The sequence below is a fragment of the Pelophylax lessonae genome (genome assembly GCF_965119305.1).
Source record: "Pelophylax lessonae genome assembly, chromosome: 4".
NCBI lineage: Eukaryota > Metazoa > Chordata > Amphibia > Anura > Ranidae > Pelophylax > Pelophylax lessonae.
In genome coordinates this window covers 62,039,815-62,059,668 of record NC_138771.1, presented here as the reverse complement: position 1 = coordinate 62,059,668, position 19,854 = coordinate 62,039,815, and the positions used below count along the sequence as shown (strand labels likewise).

At 43.8% G+C, this 19,854-nt stretch overlaps 1 protein-coding gene across 1 annotated transcript in view; it reads right to left on the bottom strand.

Moving 5' to 3' along the window:
- SERINC4 (serine incorporator 4) overlaps positions 1 to 19,854 on the bottom strand; it is a 133,132-nt gene that overhangs the window by 50,273 nt on the left and 63,005 nt on the right. Inside the window, exon 9 of the mRNA XM_082254919.1 lies at positions 17,120 to 17,246. Coding sequence (XP_082111045.1) covers positions 17,120 to 17,246 — 127 coding nt within the window. The remainder of the gene's footprint in view (positions 1 to 17,119; positions 17,247 to 19,854) is intronic.

Here is a 19,854-nt window from a genome sequence, read left to right as displayed (position 1 = left end):
TCTGAGGATGGTAAGGAGAAGTGAGTTTTCGCTCAATACGTAGTATATGACATAGAGCTTGCCAGAACTTGGAGATGAACTGTGAACCTCGGTCAGATAGAAGAGTCTTTGGAATTCCATGTAGCTTGAACACATGTTTCACTAGTAATTCCGCTGTTTGTTTAGATGAAGGTAGTCTGCGAATAGAAATGAAATGTGCCATCTTTGTCAGATGGTCCACTGACACTAGAATGGTATTAAATCCCCTGGAAGGTGGTAATTCTACTATAAAGTCCAAGGATACAACTTCCCATGGAACCTGGGGTATTGGTAGACTGCAAAGTACACCAGATGGTTTTGTAGTGTCAATTTTGGACCTTGCACAGATGTCACATGAGGAAACAAACTTTTGTACAGACGTTTTCATATCAGGCTACCAAAACTGCCTGGTGAGCAAATTAAATGTCTTAGTCATACCCATATGTCCTGCCATAGGTACGTCATGTGATAATTCCAAGATCTTGGTACGCATACTAGGAGGTATGTAGAGTTTGTCGTTAAAGTAGAGGAAGCCTTCTGCATCAGCACTTAGTTGTGGTGGAGGTGAATCCAGTCCTATACTGTGCAGAATCTCTTCCTTCAGGGAGCGAACAACACCAACAATACGATCATAGGGTATTATAGGAAATGAAGGGATTTCGGCGCAGTTATCTTCGGTTAATCGTGATAGCGCATCCGCTTTTTTGTTTTTGTCTGCAGGCGTGTAGGTCACTAGGAAGTTGAATCTTAGGAAGAATAGTGACCAACGTACCTGCCGGTGGGAAAGGGTCTTGTTAGTCTGAAGGTATTGGAGATTTTTATGATCTGTATATATGAGTATTGGCAATCGAGTACCTTCAAGTAGATGTCGCCAATTCTCTAGTGCCAGTTTTATGGCAAGCAACTCTTTTTCACCCACTGGGTAATTCACCTCTGGGTTGCTTAATGATTTAGAGAAGAAAGCAACTGGGTGAAGTGGTGAAGTATTTGTTGGTCGTTGGGAGAGAACTGCTCCTACTGCCATATTTGACGCATCTACCTCCAGTATATATTGGAGGGATGGGTCTGGATGGCGTAGTATGGGAGCGGAAGTGAAGCTTGATTTTAACAAGCGAAAGCTCCATTGGCTTCTTCAGACCATTTAAATGGTTTCTTTACACTTGTAAGTTGTGTGAGAGGTCTCACAATAGCAGAGAAGTTCTTGATGAACTTCCTATAGAAGTTTGAGAATCCAAGGAATCGTTGTAATGCTTTACGAGTTGTTGGTACAGGCCAATCCAGAATACACGATATCTTGCTCATATCCATTTTGATTCCGTTCTTAGATATGATGTATCCTAGGAATAGTACTTCTTCTTTATGAAATAGGCATTTTTTTAATTTTACGTATAAATTGTGTGCGAGTAATCTGGACAACACAAGTCTTACATGTTTTATATGTTCAGACAAAGATTGAGAATAAATGAGTATATCATCCAGATATACCACAACACAAACATCAAGTAAGTCTCTGAAGATGTCATTTATGAATCGCTGAAAAGCTGCGGGATCATTACACAACCCGAAAGGCATCACAAGATATTCGAATAATCCGTATCTGGTTCTGAATGCTGTTTTCCACTCATCCCCGTCACGGATTCGGATTAGGTTGTATGCCCCTTTTAGGTCCAATTTAGAGAAGTAGGTAGCTCCGCGCACTTGTTCAATGAGTTCAGGAATGAGAGGTAAAGGATAGCGATCCTTTATTGTAATGGTATTTAATTGCCTATAGTCAATAATAGGCCTAAGACTTAAATCCTTATTGCGGACAAAGAAAAGTCCTGCAGCTGTGGAAGAAGTAGAGGGTCTGATGAACCCTTTCGCTAAATTCTCATCCAAGTATTCCTTGAGATGAGAAAGTTCATCCTGAGAAAGGGGATAAACATGACCAAAAGGTAATTTGCTATTAGGGAGTAGATCAATAGAACAATCATAGTCCCTATGGGGAGGCAACACTTGAGCGTTTTTCTCAAGGAAGACTTCTGACAGATCCTGGTAGCATGGTGGTGGTGTAATTTCATCTGACACCATAGACAGGATTTTTTTATATGATTGGAGGTTACACGTGATCTCGCAATAGTGAGAAGGGAAGGTTAGAGTCCGTGTCTTCCAATCAATGGTTGGTTGATGTATGTGTAACCAGGGAAGTCCCAAAATAATGGGAAAATGTGGTGAAGGTAATACATCTAAAGTGGTTGTCTCCGCATGAGACTCGTTAGCAGTAACAAGGAGTGCTTGTGTCTGATTGGTGATTGGACCAGAAGATAACGGGATACCGTTAATGAAACTAACAGAGACAGGTTTAGGTTTTGAAATAAGAGGTATTTTATTTAAGGTAACAAAACGAGTATCGATGTAGTTCCCACAAGATCCTGTGTCGATCATAGCCTTGGTGGTGATCCTAATTTGGTCCCACTGTAGTGTCAAATGAATAAAGAGATAGGGATTAGAAAAGGAAGTCGTTAAATCCCCCAGCAAGACATGTGAACACTCACTGTCTTTTTTGCGGACAAGGGGACAGGCGCTTATCAAATGATCCGAGGAGGCGCAGTACATGCAGAGGTTTTCGGATCTTCTCCTGGCTCGTTCAGTAGTCCATAAAGGTGGGCGTATCGTTCCTACCTCCATAGGAGTAGGGTCAACGGGCGAAACCCGAGAAGGACTGGACAATGGCATTCCCATCTTCTCAGCCTTTCTTTCTCGCAGTCGCCTGTCAATATTGATGCTGAGCTGTATTAAGGCATCCAAAGTGCCAGGTAAATCCGCTCGGGCGAGCTCGTCTTTAACGGCTTCTGATAACCCGAGTCTGAACTGAGTTCGCAGAGATGCATCATTCCACCCAGAATCAAGGGTCCATCTTTTGAACTCTGCTATGAAGTCTTCAACAGGTCTCCTTCCTTGTTTTAAAGCCCTCAATTGGCTATCAGCAGTACTCTGCCTATTGGGGTCTTCATATAAGCTAGCGAGTTCCGCTATGAACAAAGGATAGGAGTTGAGAAGAGGGTCCTCTTTCTCAAAGAGAGAGTCTGTCCAAGCCCGTGGATCACCCGATAAATATGAAATTGTAGTACAGACTTTTATTTGGTCTGTAGTATAAGTACGAGGTTTTAGATTAAAAAGCAATTGACATGCGTTTTTAAATTCACAAAATTTTTTCCGATCACCTGTAAACACTAGAGGAGGGTTTATTTTAGGCTCACGAGGTTGAGCAGCAGTGAGTTGTAAAACACGGGCTATCTGCTGTCTTAAAGTCTGATTTTCATTTTTTACTTCAGTAAGAGCAAGGATTAATGCATCTACCTTTTGTGTTAATTGTATCACTTGAGTGGCTAATTCTGCTGAATCCATTTTTTAAAGGTTCGTTCAATCTGTAACGCTCTAGCGTTTGTTTAGAGAGTTGGATTTGCAGCTGCAGAATCTCCACTCAGTAGTCGTGTAGAGATGTGTTGAATCACCATGTCCAACTCTCCAGACTCATCATTGTGGCCAGCCTGCTTCAGCCTACAATATACAAACACTCAATACGATGTTCCTGGAGTGATAGGTTGTATATGATAGTATAGAGGTGATGTGCTGAAAGGACAGGCGTGAGTTGTGATAGCAATGATGAGTACTCAATAGTAATGTTCAGGAGAGTAGTAGATGATGGTAGATAGGTTAGCAATCATGTGCAATAACAGGTGGTAGGGGACAGCAGATGGAGTGTACAAGAGAGGCTAACTTAGTGCAAGGATATAGATGGTAGTAGACTCAAGAGCTAGCAATCTATGTAACAGTGCAGATGATAGAAATAGTAATGCATAGATAGTAACAGTCCTTTAGTATGCAGAAGTAGATAGTGTAAGTTTGATAGGAAGGAATCCCCTGTGGGGTACTTATCACTAGTTAGATTAGTAAGCTGAAGGGTCCGGTAATGAGTGAATTATCGGGTAGCGAGATACGGGATCAATAGCGCGGTTCCGGTCTATCCAGGTATGGCAATAGCTGGAGGCTCCGGCAGCGTAAGACAAGGCTGTATACCATGCGGTTTGAACGAACAATTTGTGAGAGAGAAGCCGGCGATTGAAATAGCCGCTCAGAGCGGCGCTTAGTGATGACGTCATGCGGCTTAAAGGTATATGCGTTCCACCTAGCTGAAAAGGTGGGACGCAATATGAAGAAGGAAATACCGAAGGTACCAGAATCTTACAGTACCCCCCCCTTAAGGCCGGCTCCGGAAGGCCTATAGCACTGGTCTCTCCAGGTATTTGGAGTGAAACCTTCGTATAAGCCTGGGTGCGTGAACGTCAGAAGTATCCAACCAGGTGTCGTCTTGGGGTCCATAGTTCTTCCATCTTATGAGATATTGGAGTTTTCCTCTGTGGATACGAGAATCCAAAATCTCCCTAATCTCAAATTCCTCTCCGCCTTCAACTTGTACTGGAGGTGGAGGCGAGATGGTAGGCCTTATTCCTTGGTTGGGAACATGTGGTTTCAGTAACGACACGTGAAAGATGGGATGTATTCTAAGATCTGCCGGTAAAGTGAGTTGCACTGCAGCTCTTCTAATGAGCTTTTTAATTGGAAAAGGTCCGAGAAATAGAGGTCCAAGCTTTTTACTGGGTATCTTTAACCTCAAATTTTTTGTAGATAGCCAAACGAGATCCCCAATAGCGTATTGAGGAGAAGGTTTTCTACGAAGGTCGTAATACCTTTTTTGTTGGATATGAGCATGTGAGATGGTGGTGTTAAGTAAACCCAGAGAGTCTTTTATTTGGGTAAGGAAATCTGAGGCTACTGGGTTACTTGATGGAAGGATGCGTGGTGGAAGAAGTGTTGGATGAAACCCATAGTTTAAGTAGAACGGACTCTGCTTAGTAGTACTGTGGGTTGCATTGTTATAAGCAAATTCTGCCAGAGGGAGGAGGTCCACCTCATCATCCTGTAGGTATGAGGTGTAGCAACGCAAATATTGTTCAATGCACTGGTTGACTCTTTCAGTTTGTCCGTTGGTCTGAGGATGGTAAGTAGAAGTGAGTTTTCGCTCAATACGTAGTATATGACATAGAGCTTGCCAGAACTTGGAGATGAACTGTGAACCTCGGTCAGATAGAAGAGTCTTTGGAATTCCATGTAGCTTGAACACATGTTTCACTAGTAATTCCGCTGTTTGTTTAGATGAAGGTAGTCTGCGAATAGAAATGAAATGTGCCATCTTTGTCAGATGGTCCACTGACACTAGAATGGTATTAAATCCCCTGGAAGGTGGTAATTCTACTATAAAGTCCAAGGATACAACTTCCCATGGAACCTGGGGTATTGGTAGACTGCAAAGTACACCAGATGGTTTTGTAGTGTCAATTTTGGACCTTGCAAAGATGTCACATGAGGAAACAAACTTTTGTACAGACGTTTTCATATCAGGCTACCAAAACTGCCTGGTGAGCAAATTAAATGTCTTAGTCATACCCATATGTCCTGCCATAGGTACGTCATGTGATAATTCCAAGATCTTGGTACGCATACTAGGAGGTATGTAGAGTTTGTCGTTAAAGTAGAGGAAGCCTTCTGCATCAGCACTTAGTTGTGGTGGAGGTGAATCCAGTCCTATACTGTGCAGAATCTCTTCCTTCAGGGAGCGAACAACACCAACAATACGATCATAGGGTATTATAGGAAATGAAGGGATTTCGGCGCAGTTATCTTCGGTTAATCGTGATAGCGCATCCGCTTTTTTGTTTTTGTCTGCAGGCGTGTAGGTCACTAGGAAGTTGAATCTTAGGAAGAATAGTGACCAACGTACCTGCCGGTGGGAAAGGGTCTTGTTAGTCTGAAGGTATTGGAGATTTTTATGATCTGTATATATGAGTATTGGCAATCGAGTACCTTCAAGTAGATGTCGCCAATTCTCTAGTGCCAGTTTTATGGCAAGCAACTCTTTTTCACCCACTGGGTAATTCACCTCTGGGTTGCTTAATGATTTAGAGAAGAAAGCAACTGGGTGAAGTGGTGAAGTATTTGTTGGTCGTTGGGAGAGAACTGCTCCTACTGCCATATTTGACGCATCTACCTCCAGTATATATTGGAGGGATGGGTCTGGATGGCGTAGTATGGGAGCGGAAGTGAAGCTTGATTTTAACAAGCGAAAGCTCCATTGGCTTCTTCAGACCATTTAAATGGTTTCTTTACACTTGTAAGTTGTGTGAGAGGTCTCACAATAGCAGAGAAGTTCTTGATGAACTTCCTATAGAAGTTTGAGAATCCAAGGAATCGTTGTAATGCTTTACGAGTTGTTGGTACAGGCCAATCCAGAATACACGATATCTTGCTCATATCCATTTTGATTCCGTTCTTAGATATGATGTATCCTAGGAATAGTACTTCTTCTTTATGAAATAGGCATTTTTTTAATTTTACGTATAAATTGTGTGCGAGTAATCTGGACAACACAAGTCTTACATGTTTTATATGTTCAGACAAAGATTGAGAATAAATGAGTATATCATCCAGATATACCACAACACAAACATCAAGTAAGTCTCTGAAGATGTCATTTATGAATCGCTGAAAAGCTGCGGGATCATTACACAACCCGAAAGGCATCACAAGATATTCGAATAATCCGTATCTGGTTCTGAATGCTGTTTTCCACTCATCCCCGTCACGGATTCGGATTAGGTTGTATGCCCCTTTTAGGTCCAATTTAGAGAAGTAGGTAGCTCCGCGCACTTGTTCAATGAGTTCAGGAATGAGAGGTAAAGGATAGCGATCCTTTATTGTAATGGTATTTAATTGCCTATAGTCAATAATAGGCCTAAGACTTAAATCCTTATTGCGGACAAAGAAAAGTCCTGCAGCTGTGGAAGAAGTAGAGGGTCTGATGAACCCTTTCGCTAAATTCTCATCCAAGTATTCCTTGAGATGAGAAAGTTCATCCTGAGAAAGGGGATAAACATGACCGAAAGGTAATTTGCTATTAGGGAGTAGATCAATTGAACAATCATAGTCCCTATGGGGAGGCAACACTTGAGCGTTTTTCTCAAGGAAGACTTCTGACAGATCCTGGTAGCATGGTGGTGGTGTAATTTCATCTGACACCATAGACAGGATTTTTTTATATGATTGGAGGTTACACGTGATCTCGCAATAGTGAGAAGGGAAGGTTAGAGTCCGTGTCTTCCAATCAATGGTTGGTTGATGTATGTGTAACCAGGGAAGTCCCAAAATAATGGGAAAATGTGGTGAAGGTAATACATCTAAAGTGGTTGTCTCCGCATGAGACTCGTTAGCAGTAACAAGGAGTGCTTGTGTCTGATTGGTGATTGGACCAGAAGATAACGGGATACCGTTAATGAAACTAACAGAGACAGGTTTAGGTTTTGAAATAAGAGGTATTTTATTTAAGGTAACAAAACGAGTATCGATGTAGTTCCCACAAGATCCTGTGTCGATCATAGCCTTGGTGGTGATCCTAATTTGGTCCCACTGTAGTGTCAAATGAATAAAGAGATAGGGATTAGAAAAGGAAGTCGTTAAATCCCCCAGCAAGACATGTGAACACTCACTGTCTTTTTTGCGGACAAGGGGACAGGCGCTTATCAAATGATCCGAGGAGGCGCAGTACATGCAGAGGTTTTCGGATCTTCTCCTGGCTCGTTCAGTAGTCCATAAAGGTGGGCGTATCGTTCCTACCTCCATAGGAGTAGGGTCAACGGGCGAAACCCGAGAAGGACTGGACAATGGCATTCCCATCTTCTCAGCCTTTCTTTCTCGCAGTCGCCTGTCAATATTGATGCTGAGCTGTATTAAGGCATCCAAAGTGCCAGGTAAATCCGCTCGGGCGAGCTCGTCTTTAACGGCTTCTGATAACCCGAGTCTGAACTGAGTTCGCAGAGATGCATCATTCCACCCAGAATCAAGGGTCCATCTTTTGAACTCTGCTATGAAGTCTTCAACAGGTCTCCTTCCTTGTTTTAAAGCCCTCAATTGGCTATCAGCAGTACTCTGCCTATTGGGGTCTTCATATAAGCTAGCGAGTTCCGCTATGAACAAAGGATAGGAGTTGAGAAGAGGGTCCTCTTTCTCAAAGAGAGAGTCTGTCCAAGCCCGTGGATCACCCGATAAATATGAAATTGTAGTACAGACTTTTATTTGGTCTGTAGTATAAGTACGAGGTTTTAGATTAAAAAGCAATTGACATGCGTTTTTAAATTCACAAAATTTTTTCCGATCACCTGTAAACACTAGAGGAGGGTTTATTTTAGGCTCACGAGGTTGAGCAGCAGTGAGTTGTAAAACACGGGCTATCTGCTGTCTTAAAGTCTGATTTTCATTTTTTACTTCAGTAAGAGCAAGGATTAATGCATCTACCTTTTGTGTTAATTGTATCACTTGAGTGGCTAATTCTGCTGAATCCATTTTTTAAAGGTTCGTTCAATCTGTAACGCTCTAGCGTTTGTTTAGAGAGTTGGATTTGCAGCTGCAGAATCTCCACTCAGTAGTCGTGTAGAGATGTGTTGAATCACCATGTCCAACTCTCCAGACTCATCATTGTGGCCAGCCTGCTTCAGCCTACAATATACAAACACTCAATACGATGTTCCTGGAGTGATAGGTTGTATATGATAGTATAGAGGTGATGTGCTGAAAGTACAGGCGTGAGTTGTGATAGCAATGATGAGTACTCAATAGTAATGTTCAGGAGAGTAGTAGATGATGGTAGATAGGTTAGCAATCATGTGCAATAACAGGTGGTAGGGGACAGCAGATGGAGTGTACAAGAGAGGCTAACTTAGTGCAAGGATATAGATGGTAGTAGACTCAAGAGCTAGCAATCTATGTAACAGTGCAGATGATAGAAATAGTAATGCATAGATAGTAACAGTCCTTTAGTATGCAGAAGTAGATAGTGTAAGTTTGATAGGAAGGAATCCCCTGTGGGGTACTTATCACTAGTTAGATTAGTAAGCTGAAGGGTCCGGTAATGAGTGAATGATCGGGTAGCGAGATACGGGATCAATAGCGAGGTTCCGGTCTATCCAGGTATGGCAATAGCTGGAGGCTCCGGCAGCGTAAGACAAGGCTGTATACCATGAGGTTTGAACGAACAATTTGTGAGAGAGAAGCCGCCGATTGAAATAGCCGCTCAGAGCGGCGCTTAGTGATGACGTCATGCGGCTTAAAGGTATATGCGTTCCACCTAGCTGAAAAGGTGGGACGCAATATGAAGAAGGAAATGACCTATAAGGGTACCGAAGGTACCAGAATCTTACACTCTCTCACCAAGGCTCTTCTCCCCCGATAGCTCAGTTTGGCCGGACGGCCAGCTCTAGGAAGGGTTCTGGTCGTCCCAAACGTCTTCCATTTGAGGATTATGGAGGCCACTGTGCTCTTAGGAACCTTAAGTGCAGCAGAAATCTTTTTGTAACCTTGGCCAGATCTGTGCCTTGCCACAATGCTGTCTCTGAGCTCTTCAGGCAGTTCCTTTGACCTCATGATTCTCATTTGCTCTGACATGCATTGTGATCTGGAAGGTCTTATATAGACAGGTGTGTGGCTTTCCTAATCAAGTTCAATCAGTATAATCAAACACAGCTGGACTCAAATGAAGGTGTAGAACCATCTCAAGGATGATCAGAAGAAATGGAAAGCACCTGAGTTAAATATATGAGTGTCACAGCAAAGGGTCTGAATACTTAGGACCATGTGATATTTCAGTTTTTCTTTTTTAATAAATCTGCAACAATGTCAACAATTCTGTGTTTTTCCGTCAATATGGGGTGCTATGTGTACATTCATGAGGAAGAAGAATGAACTTAAATGATTTTAGCAAATGGCTGCAATATAACAAAGAGTGAAAAATTTAAGGGGGTCTGAATACTTTCCGTACCCACTGTATATATATATATATATATATATATATATATATATATATATATATATATATATGTGTGTGTGTGTGTGTGTGTATACATATCTATATAGATATACGTGTATATATATATATATATATATATATATATATATTGTAAGGGATTAGCTCGGTGGTAGGCGTATGGGTGACCCCTTTGGGGGGGTCGGCACACAGGGAGATAGCCGAGGAGTGGTTGAAAACAATAGTTTGGTTTATTAGGTCAATTTCTTCAAACAAGTGCATGCAGCAAAACATCAAAATAAAATAAAACAAAATAAATCCTGGCCGCTGTGGGCGTCTACCTTCTCACAGCTGGAACCTACCTAAGAAGTCTTCCCAACCTACTGTTGGGCCGACACTGCTGATCCTACAGCAGACACTCAAATGTCCATTTGTTTGCTTTTCACACAGCACAAACATTGTCCATTGAACATGTCCCTTTGTTTTCTTTCACACAGAAACACTTCGTCTTCTCACCTTTGAGACGTCTTCACTCGTTTTTACCCTCCTGAGCGCACACCGCTTCAGGAGGTCTTCCCCATGCTCACAGCTTTCAGGGGGCACACAGGACTGTCCTCTACCCACATGGCGTCAGGAGGCAGCCGTTTGTCTGCCTTCCTCTCCCAGCCCACACGGCGACAGGAGGCAGCACTCAATATATTTTCTCTGGACAAATTATAGAGGCCTTGATCTCCTCATTCTGAACAGCTGAATGGTTTTCAACTTCCTGCTGGCTCTCTCTTCAGCCAACACCCTATAGTATCAATGAACTTTCTAAATCAGGTGGAAATGTATCTCCTTCCTGTGACTACATTCCCAGATTTACCTGACTTCCTGTCACATACCCCCCCCTCTTGTTTCAACCCTAGGGTTGGGACACATATTTCCAGGCACGCATGTGTCAGGCACTGCTGACTCACTGATAAGCCTCCTATTATCTTCAAGCTTCCGGATGAAACTGTTTTGTCATCTTCATTGACGGATTTCTCATAAATGCCACACAGTTTGTCTCTCATCTCATATACACATTCTTCAACTGCATTTTTGGCATCATTTTGCTCCTTCTCGTTTCTGTCATCTTCATTGACAGCTTTCTCATAAATGTCAGACAGCTTGTCCCTCATAACCGTCTGTCCAATCCACCATGGAGGACCGTGATCCATAGGCAACTCAATTGGGCTAGTCTTAATGTCTTCAACATTCTTAAGACGCCTCTCTCTGCAATCCATAAATGTTTTCCACAAAACTTTGAGAACCTTTGCTTCACTAAGCTTTGTTCCAAGTAGGGACTCTTGACATCCCTCTGTGACTTGAGTTGCCTCTCCATACAGCTGTACACAATCATTGACTTTTTGTTGTAAAAGGGAATGATCTTCCTTCTTGAGCTTTGCTTGCTCTAAGATGCTGTGCAGAGGATTTTCCAATTGAGACAACAGGCTGTCACACATTTCTTCAAAGTGACCCCTGTTCCTTTTCCCAGAGATATCAATATCATTCACCAAACATTTCATATTCATAGGCAGATCTGAAGCATTTGCACTCATCAACTTCTTAAACTTTTCGCCCTCCTGAGCGAGTCGCAGTAAAGGCCTACTATTTGATTTGATATTGAGTTTATATTTCTTGCCAAACTCTTCACAGAAGAAGCCAACCAGAACATCATCAACTTTCCTTCCACCAACATAGGGGTCAAAGGCAACAACACAGTTGAACCCAGCGATCGGGGTGGTATCCATTATAGACCTCCTCTCTGCATCAGTGAAGAAGCATGGAACTGCAACACATTCTTTTACAGGTTTCTTCAATGCACTTTCTGCTGAACTATTTGACCGCTCAAGGTCACCTAGTTCTTTTTCTCTATCTGAATTCCACATGGAATGCATCTCAAGATCACGATCAAACTTCTGCCACCCGTCTTTCACCAGTTCCATTTTGGAAACACTCCCTGAAAGGCACTTATTCATTTGCTTCACGTTGTCACCAACAGCCTTAGTTTTCTCCACTAGGTTTTCAGCCTGAACTGAGAAATCATCACATTTCTTACTCAGCTCCTTTGTTTGCTGAAGTTCTAATGATACATTTTCCAATGCTTGAAGTTTTTGAAGGAACGGTTTATTCCAAAGGGGTGATTCAAGCCACATGTCATCACATTTCTGAGGCTCACTCAGGACAGACCCCAAAACACTGATCCTTTTAAAAACTGCATCAGGCACACTATCCCCTCTTTGGGACAGATCCTCTGTTGCCTGGAATTCCTCTTCCAGTTCCTGCAACGGAATCTTCATCTCTTCTACTTGCTGTTCTAAGGCTCGCTTAGACTTTTCTAGCTCCTGAACACTTTTCACAACATCATCCTTGGAGCTGACCAATTCTTCCATTTCTGTACGCAGCTGTTTGTTAACACTTTCTAGTTCAGCCTTACACTCTAGAGCTTCCTCCAAAGAGCGAGCCAAGAACAGGGCTTTGCTCTCGTTATCACGCACCTCCGTTTCTGCACGTGCGCGTTCTTCTGCATATTTTGCAGACACAGTCTTCTCTTCACCAAGCATCTGATCAAACTTCTTTTTCACATCTTCAACACACTGTAATGAACCAACGCTTTCTTCCATGCGTTTTTTCATATCCGCTATCTGAGCTTGCAATGTTGCGACTTGCTCTGATAGGTTTTTCTTTGCTTCCGCCTCCTCTTTTAATTGTTCCAGGAAGCCATTTTTCTCATCTTCCATTTGTTTGAGCTTTGTGCTAAAACTCAGCCTTTGACACCTCTCTTCCTGTAAGAGTTCCTGCGTGTCTTGCAGCTGCGATTCCAAGATAGAAAAATCTTCCGCAATTTCTCTAGATTTGCTGTCTGCTTGAGAAAGCTGATTTGTAACATTGTCCAACTCAACCTGCAGTCGGTTTGCCTTCTCTGACAGCTTAGCACACAATCGGTCACCTTCTGACACCTTGACTTGCGATTCCAGAAGCTGTGCCTCTACTTTTTCCCTCTTATGTTCACAATCTCCTTTTCCCTGCATAAGAGCCTTCACCTCATTGGCTAGTTTCTGGGAATGAGACTGTAATTCTGCCACACAGGCTTCTTTCTCCTTTAACTGCTGCTGGAAACGTTGGGCTTCACCTTTCCAACTTTCACAGTCTGCACGTAATTCATCTACCACATTGCTCAAAGTGGTGAGCTCATACACAGTACTCAGTAATTTAGCCTCTCTTTCACTTTTCTCGTTGTCGCTGAGAGACAATGTCGTTTTCAGAGCGACATTCTGTTCCTGCGACTCCTGCAGGTCTATTTTTGTAACTTCCAAACACTGAAGACTTTTTTCCAGCTGATTACGCAACTCCAACATTTCACACATGCTTTGCTTCTGCAAAGTCTGAATTTCACTTTCCTTTTCCATGAGGATGGTATCTTTCTCCATTATAGTCTCTCTGCGTTTTTGCAACTCGACCAAAAGAAGAGCAGTGGATTCTTCCCACTGTGACACATGAGACTTGAGTAGTTCATTCGTTTCCTGCAAGTTTCTATGCTCCATTTTAAGCAATTCCAAGGCTTGTTCCTTTTCTTCCATTTTCCGTTGCAAGGCATCCAACTCAGCCCTGCACACATACTCGGTTTCTTCAAAAACGATGGCCTCCATTGGCTGCTGGCGTCTCTGTTTCCAGCCTGCCATGCTCTCTTGGTGATCCTTTTGTTGAGCTGCAAAGCTCCGTTGTTTCAGCATCTCCCCCATTTTGGGTTTACTTTTCATCTGAGCACACTGCGTCTCCATAGCAGTTTCATCAGTGTTGCTAGGGACAACACCCTTCCTCTTTAGTAGACTCTCTTTAGGCATGGATGGGGCTGGTTCAGACGGTAACATCCCCTCCATCCATAGAATCCGGTCTCTCATTTCATCTATCTTTGCATTCTTCAGGCGTTTTGAACGCCCCATCTTCAATAACTCCACAAACAAATTTTTCACAGTCCAGCAAAAAATTTTCAGACCACTGTCTCTTTAACACATGTAGTTTTTCTCTCTCTTGCAAGCTCTCTTTTCCTGCACACACAGTTTGTGCAGTCACTTGCACCAGACACAACAAAGTTCATCAAATAATTTTGAGACCGCTGTCTCTTTAAAACACTTTTTTTTTTTCTGTCAGGATCTTCTCTCCTGCACACATAGATTGTGCAATCTCATGCACCAGATAAAGTTCATCAAACATTTGCACTTCCTTGCAGGGATCTCTGCTTATGCCCGCATCCTCCACCATATGTAAGGGATTAGCTCGGTGGTAGGCGTATGGGTGACCCCTTTGGGGGGGTCGGCACACAGGGAGATAGCCGAGGAGTGGTTGAAAACAATAGTTTGGTTTATTAGGTCAATTTCTTCAAACAAGTGCATGCAGCAAAACATCAAAATAAAATAAAACAAAATAAATCCTGGCCGCTGTGGGCGTCTACCTTCTCACAGCTGGAACCTACCTAAGAAGTCTTCCCAACCTACTGTTGGGCCGACACTGCTGATCCTACAGCAGACACTCAAATGTCCATTTGTTTGCTTTTCACACAGCACAAACATTGTCCATTGAACATGTCCCTTTGTTTTCTTTCACACAGAAACACTTCGTCTTCTCACCTTTGAGACGTCTTCACTCGTTTTTACCCTCCTGAGCGCACACCGCTTCAGGAGGTCTTCCCCATGCTCACAGCTTTCAGGGGGCACACAGGACTGTCCTCTACCCACATGGCGTCAGGAGGCAGCCGTTTGTCTGCCTTCCTCTCCCAGCCCACACGGCGACAGGAGGCAGCACTCAATATATTTTCTCTGGACAAATTATAGAGGCCTTGATCTCCTCATTCTGAACAGCTGAATGGTTTTCAACTTCCTGCTGGCTCTCTCTTCAGCCAACACCCTATAGTATCAATGAACTTTCTAAATCAGGTGGAAATGTATCTCCTTCCTGTGACTACATTCCCAGATTTACCTGACTTCCTGTCACAATATATACATAAAAAGTACAGCAAAACTGCAGGAAAGGGCACTGGGGGGCAAACTAATGTGAATTTATTTTATTTTGTAATATATCAGTGTGTTTGTGTGTTTTACATTTGAATTTGCCGCCGGTTCCACCCCCCTGCGAGCGTCACGTCGCAGGAGACGGAAGTCGGGGCACAGAGCATTGGGCGGAAGATTGCTGGATCCCGGGGACAAGGTGAGTACCCTCTCTTACACGATCCAGCTATCTCCCTAGCGGTACCCTGAGTGTGGCTCGGGGTTACCGCTAATGGCTCTGAAATTTCACCCCGAGCCACACTCGGGAATAACACTAAGGAGGTTAAAGACAGCCCTGCTTCCAGGTCCCATGCCTAGGAGCTGCCCTGCTGTGTAGTAATCACAGAAGTTGGCTCGCTTGGCACAGGCCTCAATTTTTCTGAATGAATGAAAAATGGCTGAGGCTGAGAGGTAGGGTCGTGACAATCTCATCCAATTACAGCACACTTAGCATTCCCTTAAAAAAATGCAATGTGTTCTGTGAATGGAATCCAAGTCAAGCCAACAACCATTTGTGGTTACCATGCAGCAGCACAGGACCCAGAAGGCAAGTAGCAACCACTACTACACTGATCCCTAGCTTTCACAGAGGTCCCTAAGATACGTCATTTGTAGGGCTTTTTTTCTCAGAGAATAGGTGCAGGAACTCCCACTTTCGGAGTTACCCCTTGTATATGTCCCCTACCTACCTCCGAGCAACGTTCCTAGGTTCCACCCCCTACCCACCTCACAGTACTGCCCCTTTTAGAGAATACAGAATCAAGTATCATTTGTGGTACTAAGTAATTTGATTTGTTAATGATAACAAGAAAAGCAGTAAAATAACAACAAAGGACCCCCCAGAAACAGTAGATCCCACCAGCAACAATGGACCAGCCACGACAAAATACCCACCAGACAGCAATATGCCCCCAGCAGCAACAGCAGATCTCCCCACAGACAGCATCAATAGACCCCCCAGCAGCCATTTACAATAGACGGTTCCCTGAACAGTAGATTCCGCTCAGCAACAACTGACCCCCCCCCCCCCAAGCAACATAAGACCAACCCCAGCAACAATACAACAATAGACCCCCTCTGTAAAAATAGATCCCTTCCGGAGACAATAGGTCCCCCAGGAGCAACAGTAGACCTCCCCAGCAACAATAAACCCCCACCAGCCAGCATCAAAAGACACCCATAGCAAAGCCCAGCACCCCTTGCTATTACATACATTCAGTGCTGGAGGTGCCTGAACTGCGTTCCCCCACGTTCCCGCTGAAAAAAAGCCCTGGTCATATGTATACTTATATTGATCCAAACTGGACCAATGTAACTATGCTAAAAAATACATCTCTAAACTCTAGGTTTAAAAGCTCCTCTTTTTCAAAGTGCCCCCCGAAGCACTGTTAATGAGCCCACAGCTTGCAGCAACTTCTTGTGAGATTTGTCATACTCAGCATTCCCCAGGATCTTCTACCTTGAATAGGCAGTCCCTGAAGTGCAATAGCTTTGGATTGGCAATAACTGAGTTAATGAGTTAAAAGCAACAGAATTTAAATTACTCATGAGTCTCAGAGAATTGAACCTATAGCCATTGACTTTACTAAATGCCAGAATAGTTACCAATACATTTATCCATGAAAAATACAATAAAACCTATTTTCCTTAGGGTTGGTTGGCGATACAATTGGTATTCTGTTAGCAATAAAGAGTTCTATTAGCAATGAAACTCTGCTCTTTACTACAGATTTTAAACAAGAGAAAACAAGGATTATATTTATGTAAGTTTGGCATGACTTCTGAATACTCAGTAGTAATAAAACCTAGCTTTTTACTGTCCGTTTTATAACCCTTCACAAACTTGGGTGTGAAATCAGTTGAGGTATTCCCATCGGGGCAATGTGTTTTCCATTGATTGCACATATTAAAGCGTCATGATCCTGCCATGTGAATATTTATTGTGTTAGCAGTTATGTCTTTGTATATATAAGTTCTCTGTACATTTAATTCCAATACAAAATGCACATTGAAAGATGATGAAAGACAGCAGCTTGTGCTACGACTTCTTTATCGTGTCAAAATAAAAATCTATATTGGAGAAGAAAATTTATTTGGTATTTCTAATTGTATGCGCAAATTGAAAAAGATATGCACCTACCATGCAAACAAGACACACAAATACATAATGACTGTCCCAATAATGGCAATTGAAGTGTCTTCGGTCTGCATTCCATCCCTGCTGATACTTGGAATGCACACTGTGATATTCTGCCCTCGAAACTGAACTGCAAGATATGCAAATAAAACATCAAAATTAGAAACCTATATATATATATATATATATATATATAGCGGGACGAATAGTACCCCATCGTTGGTGTCAGTGGGAAGAATAATGCCCAATAGTTTATGTGGGAGGAATTATAACCATTGTTAGTGTCAGCATGAGAAATAGTGCCTCCTTGTAAGTGTCAGTGGGAGGAATACTTCCTTCAGGGCTGTCTTTAACAGGGGGCAAAAGGGGCAGCTGCCCCGGGCCTAGTCATTATTGTGGGACCCAAAACAGCTGCCCCTTAAGCCTGCACTATCCGCAAATAGTTGATACTTTGATCTGGCTATCATTCAGGAGATGAGAGTGCAATCAAATGTAGGGGGCACTGGTGATTGGTTGGGTGTTATGTCTGCAGCCTGTGCTGTGATTGGCCAGCTCGATAATGGTAAACCTTGTCTGGGGAGAGTGCCTATCAGTCCCGGGCACAGTCACACCAACCCCTCTCCCTCACCATTTTAGACAAGCTGAAGAACATCGGCCTGCTAAAGAACTTCTTCACCGACGGGGTGTGCCTGGTGTTTGCCTGACATCCTCTGGACCCTCACGGTGAGACCTCTGGGGGGGAAGGGGGCAATGCAGGGGTCTGTGGAGGGAGGTGGTCCTGTGTAATGATGGGAGTAGTATAGGGGAGGATTTCCTGAGTATGGGGGAGGGGTCCTGTGTAATAATGAGGGTAGTATGGGGGAGGGGTCCCCAGTAATGATGGGGGTAGTATTGGGGGGGGCCTGTGTAATGATGGGGGTAATATGGGGGGGGTCCTGTGTAATGATGATGGTAGTATAGGAGAGGGGTCCTTTGTAATGATGGGGGTAGTTTGGGGGAGGGTGTCCTGTGTAATGATGGGGTAGTATGGGGGTTGGGTCCTGTGTAATAATAGGGGTAGTATGGGGAAGGGGGTTCTGTGTAATGATGGGGGTAGTTTTGGGGAGGGGTCCTGTGTAATAATGGGGACAGTATGGTGGAGGGGGTCCTGTGCAATGATGGGGGAAGTATGAGGGAGGGAGGGGGTCCTGTGTAATGATGGGGGCAGTATGGGGGAGGGGGTCCTGTGTAATGATGGGGTAGTATGGGGGAGGGGTCCTGTGTAATAATAGGGGTAGTATGGGGGAGGGGGTTCTGTGTAATGATGGGGTAGTATGGGGGAGGGATCCTGTGTAATAATGGGGGTAGTATGGGGTAGGGGGTCCTGTGTAATGATGGGAAATAAGGGGGAGGGGGTCCTGTATAATGATGGGAGTAGTATGGGGGAGAGGGTCCTGTGTAATGATGGGGTAGTATAGTGGAGGGGGTCCTATGTAATAATGGGGTAGTATGGGAGAGGGGATCCTGTGTAATGATGGGGTAGTATGGAGGAGGGGTCCTGTGTAATAATGGGGGTAGTATGGGGGAGGGGGTCCTGTGTAATGATGGGGTAGTGCGGGGGAGGGGTCCTGTGTAATAATGGGGGTAGTATGGGGGAGGGGTCCTGTGTAATGATGAGGGCAGTATGGGGGAAAGGGTCCTCTGTAATATGGGGGTAGTATTGGGGGGGTCGTGAGTAATGATATGGGTAGTATGGGGGAGTGGTCCTGTGTAATAATGGGGGTAGTATGAGAGAAGGGTCCTGTGTAATGATTGGGGTAGTATTATTTGTTTTTCGGGATGTTGGGGTGTGAGGTGAAATTGAATTGGGGGGTAGGGTTGGGGGGTGGAGGAAAGGCCAAGAAAATGTTTGTCCAGGGTCCAATCAAAGATGGCTCTGGCTGCCTGGTATCAATAGGAGTAATAATGCCTAGTATCAGTAGTAGGTATTGTGCCCTAGGGCCTGATAAAGGCAAGCAAAGGGCAGCATCTGGCCCATGGGCTGCAGTTTTGGGAATGAGTTCTAGTTCGCTAAATTTCTAGCTTTTAGTTTGGGTGAGAAATAAATATTTCTTTGTAATGATGGGGGTAGTATTGGGGGTAGTATTGGGGCGGTCCTGTGTAATGATGGGGTAGTGCGGGGGAGGGGTCCTGTGTAATAATGGGGGTAGTATGGGGGAGGGGTCCTGTGTAATGATGAGGGCAGTATGGGGGAAAGGGTCCTCTGTAATGATGGGGGTAGTATTGGGGGGGTCGTGAGTAATGATATGGGTAGTATGGGGGAGTGGTCCTGTGTAATAATGGGGGTAGTATGAGAGAAGGGATAGCCTCTGCCGCTGGTGCCGTTCCTTCAGAGCCCCGTGCCGTGACCGTCGGCTCCCGCGCGCATGCGCGGGAGTGACGTAATCGTGGGTCCAACCAATCAGATGGCCGGATGCCGCGAACCCGGAAGAAGGGTGACAGAACATGTCAACCATGGGAGAAGTGAGCGGTCGCCGCTTCGGGGCTTCGTTCTAAGGTAAGTATATAATAATGAGCTAGTATGCGATGCATACTAGCTCATTATGTGTTTTTCTTGTAGGTGTACTTTTTGGAAAAAAAAAAATTCTGAGGTTTACAACCTCTTTAAAGGAGTATTTTTATTTAAAAAATGTATTTTCAGCCGAAACTCCGCTTTAACAAAGTAAATTTTCCTAGAGCTTAGAGTATAAGGGGAAGCT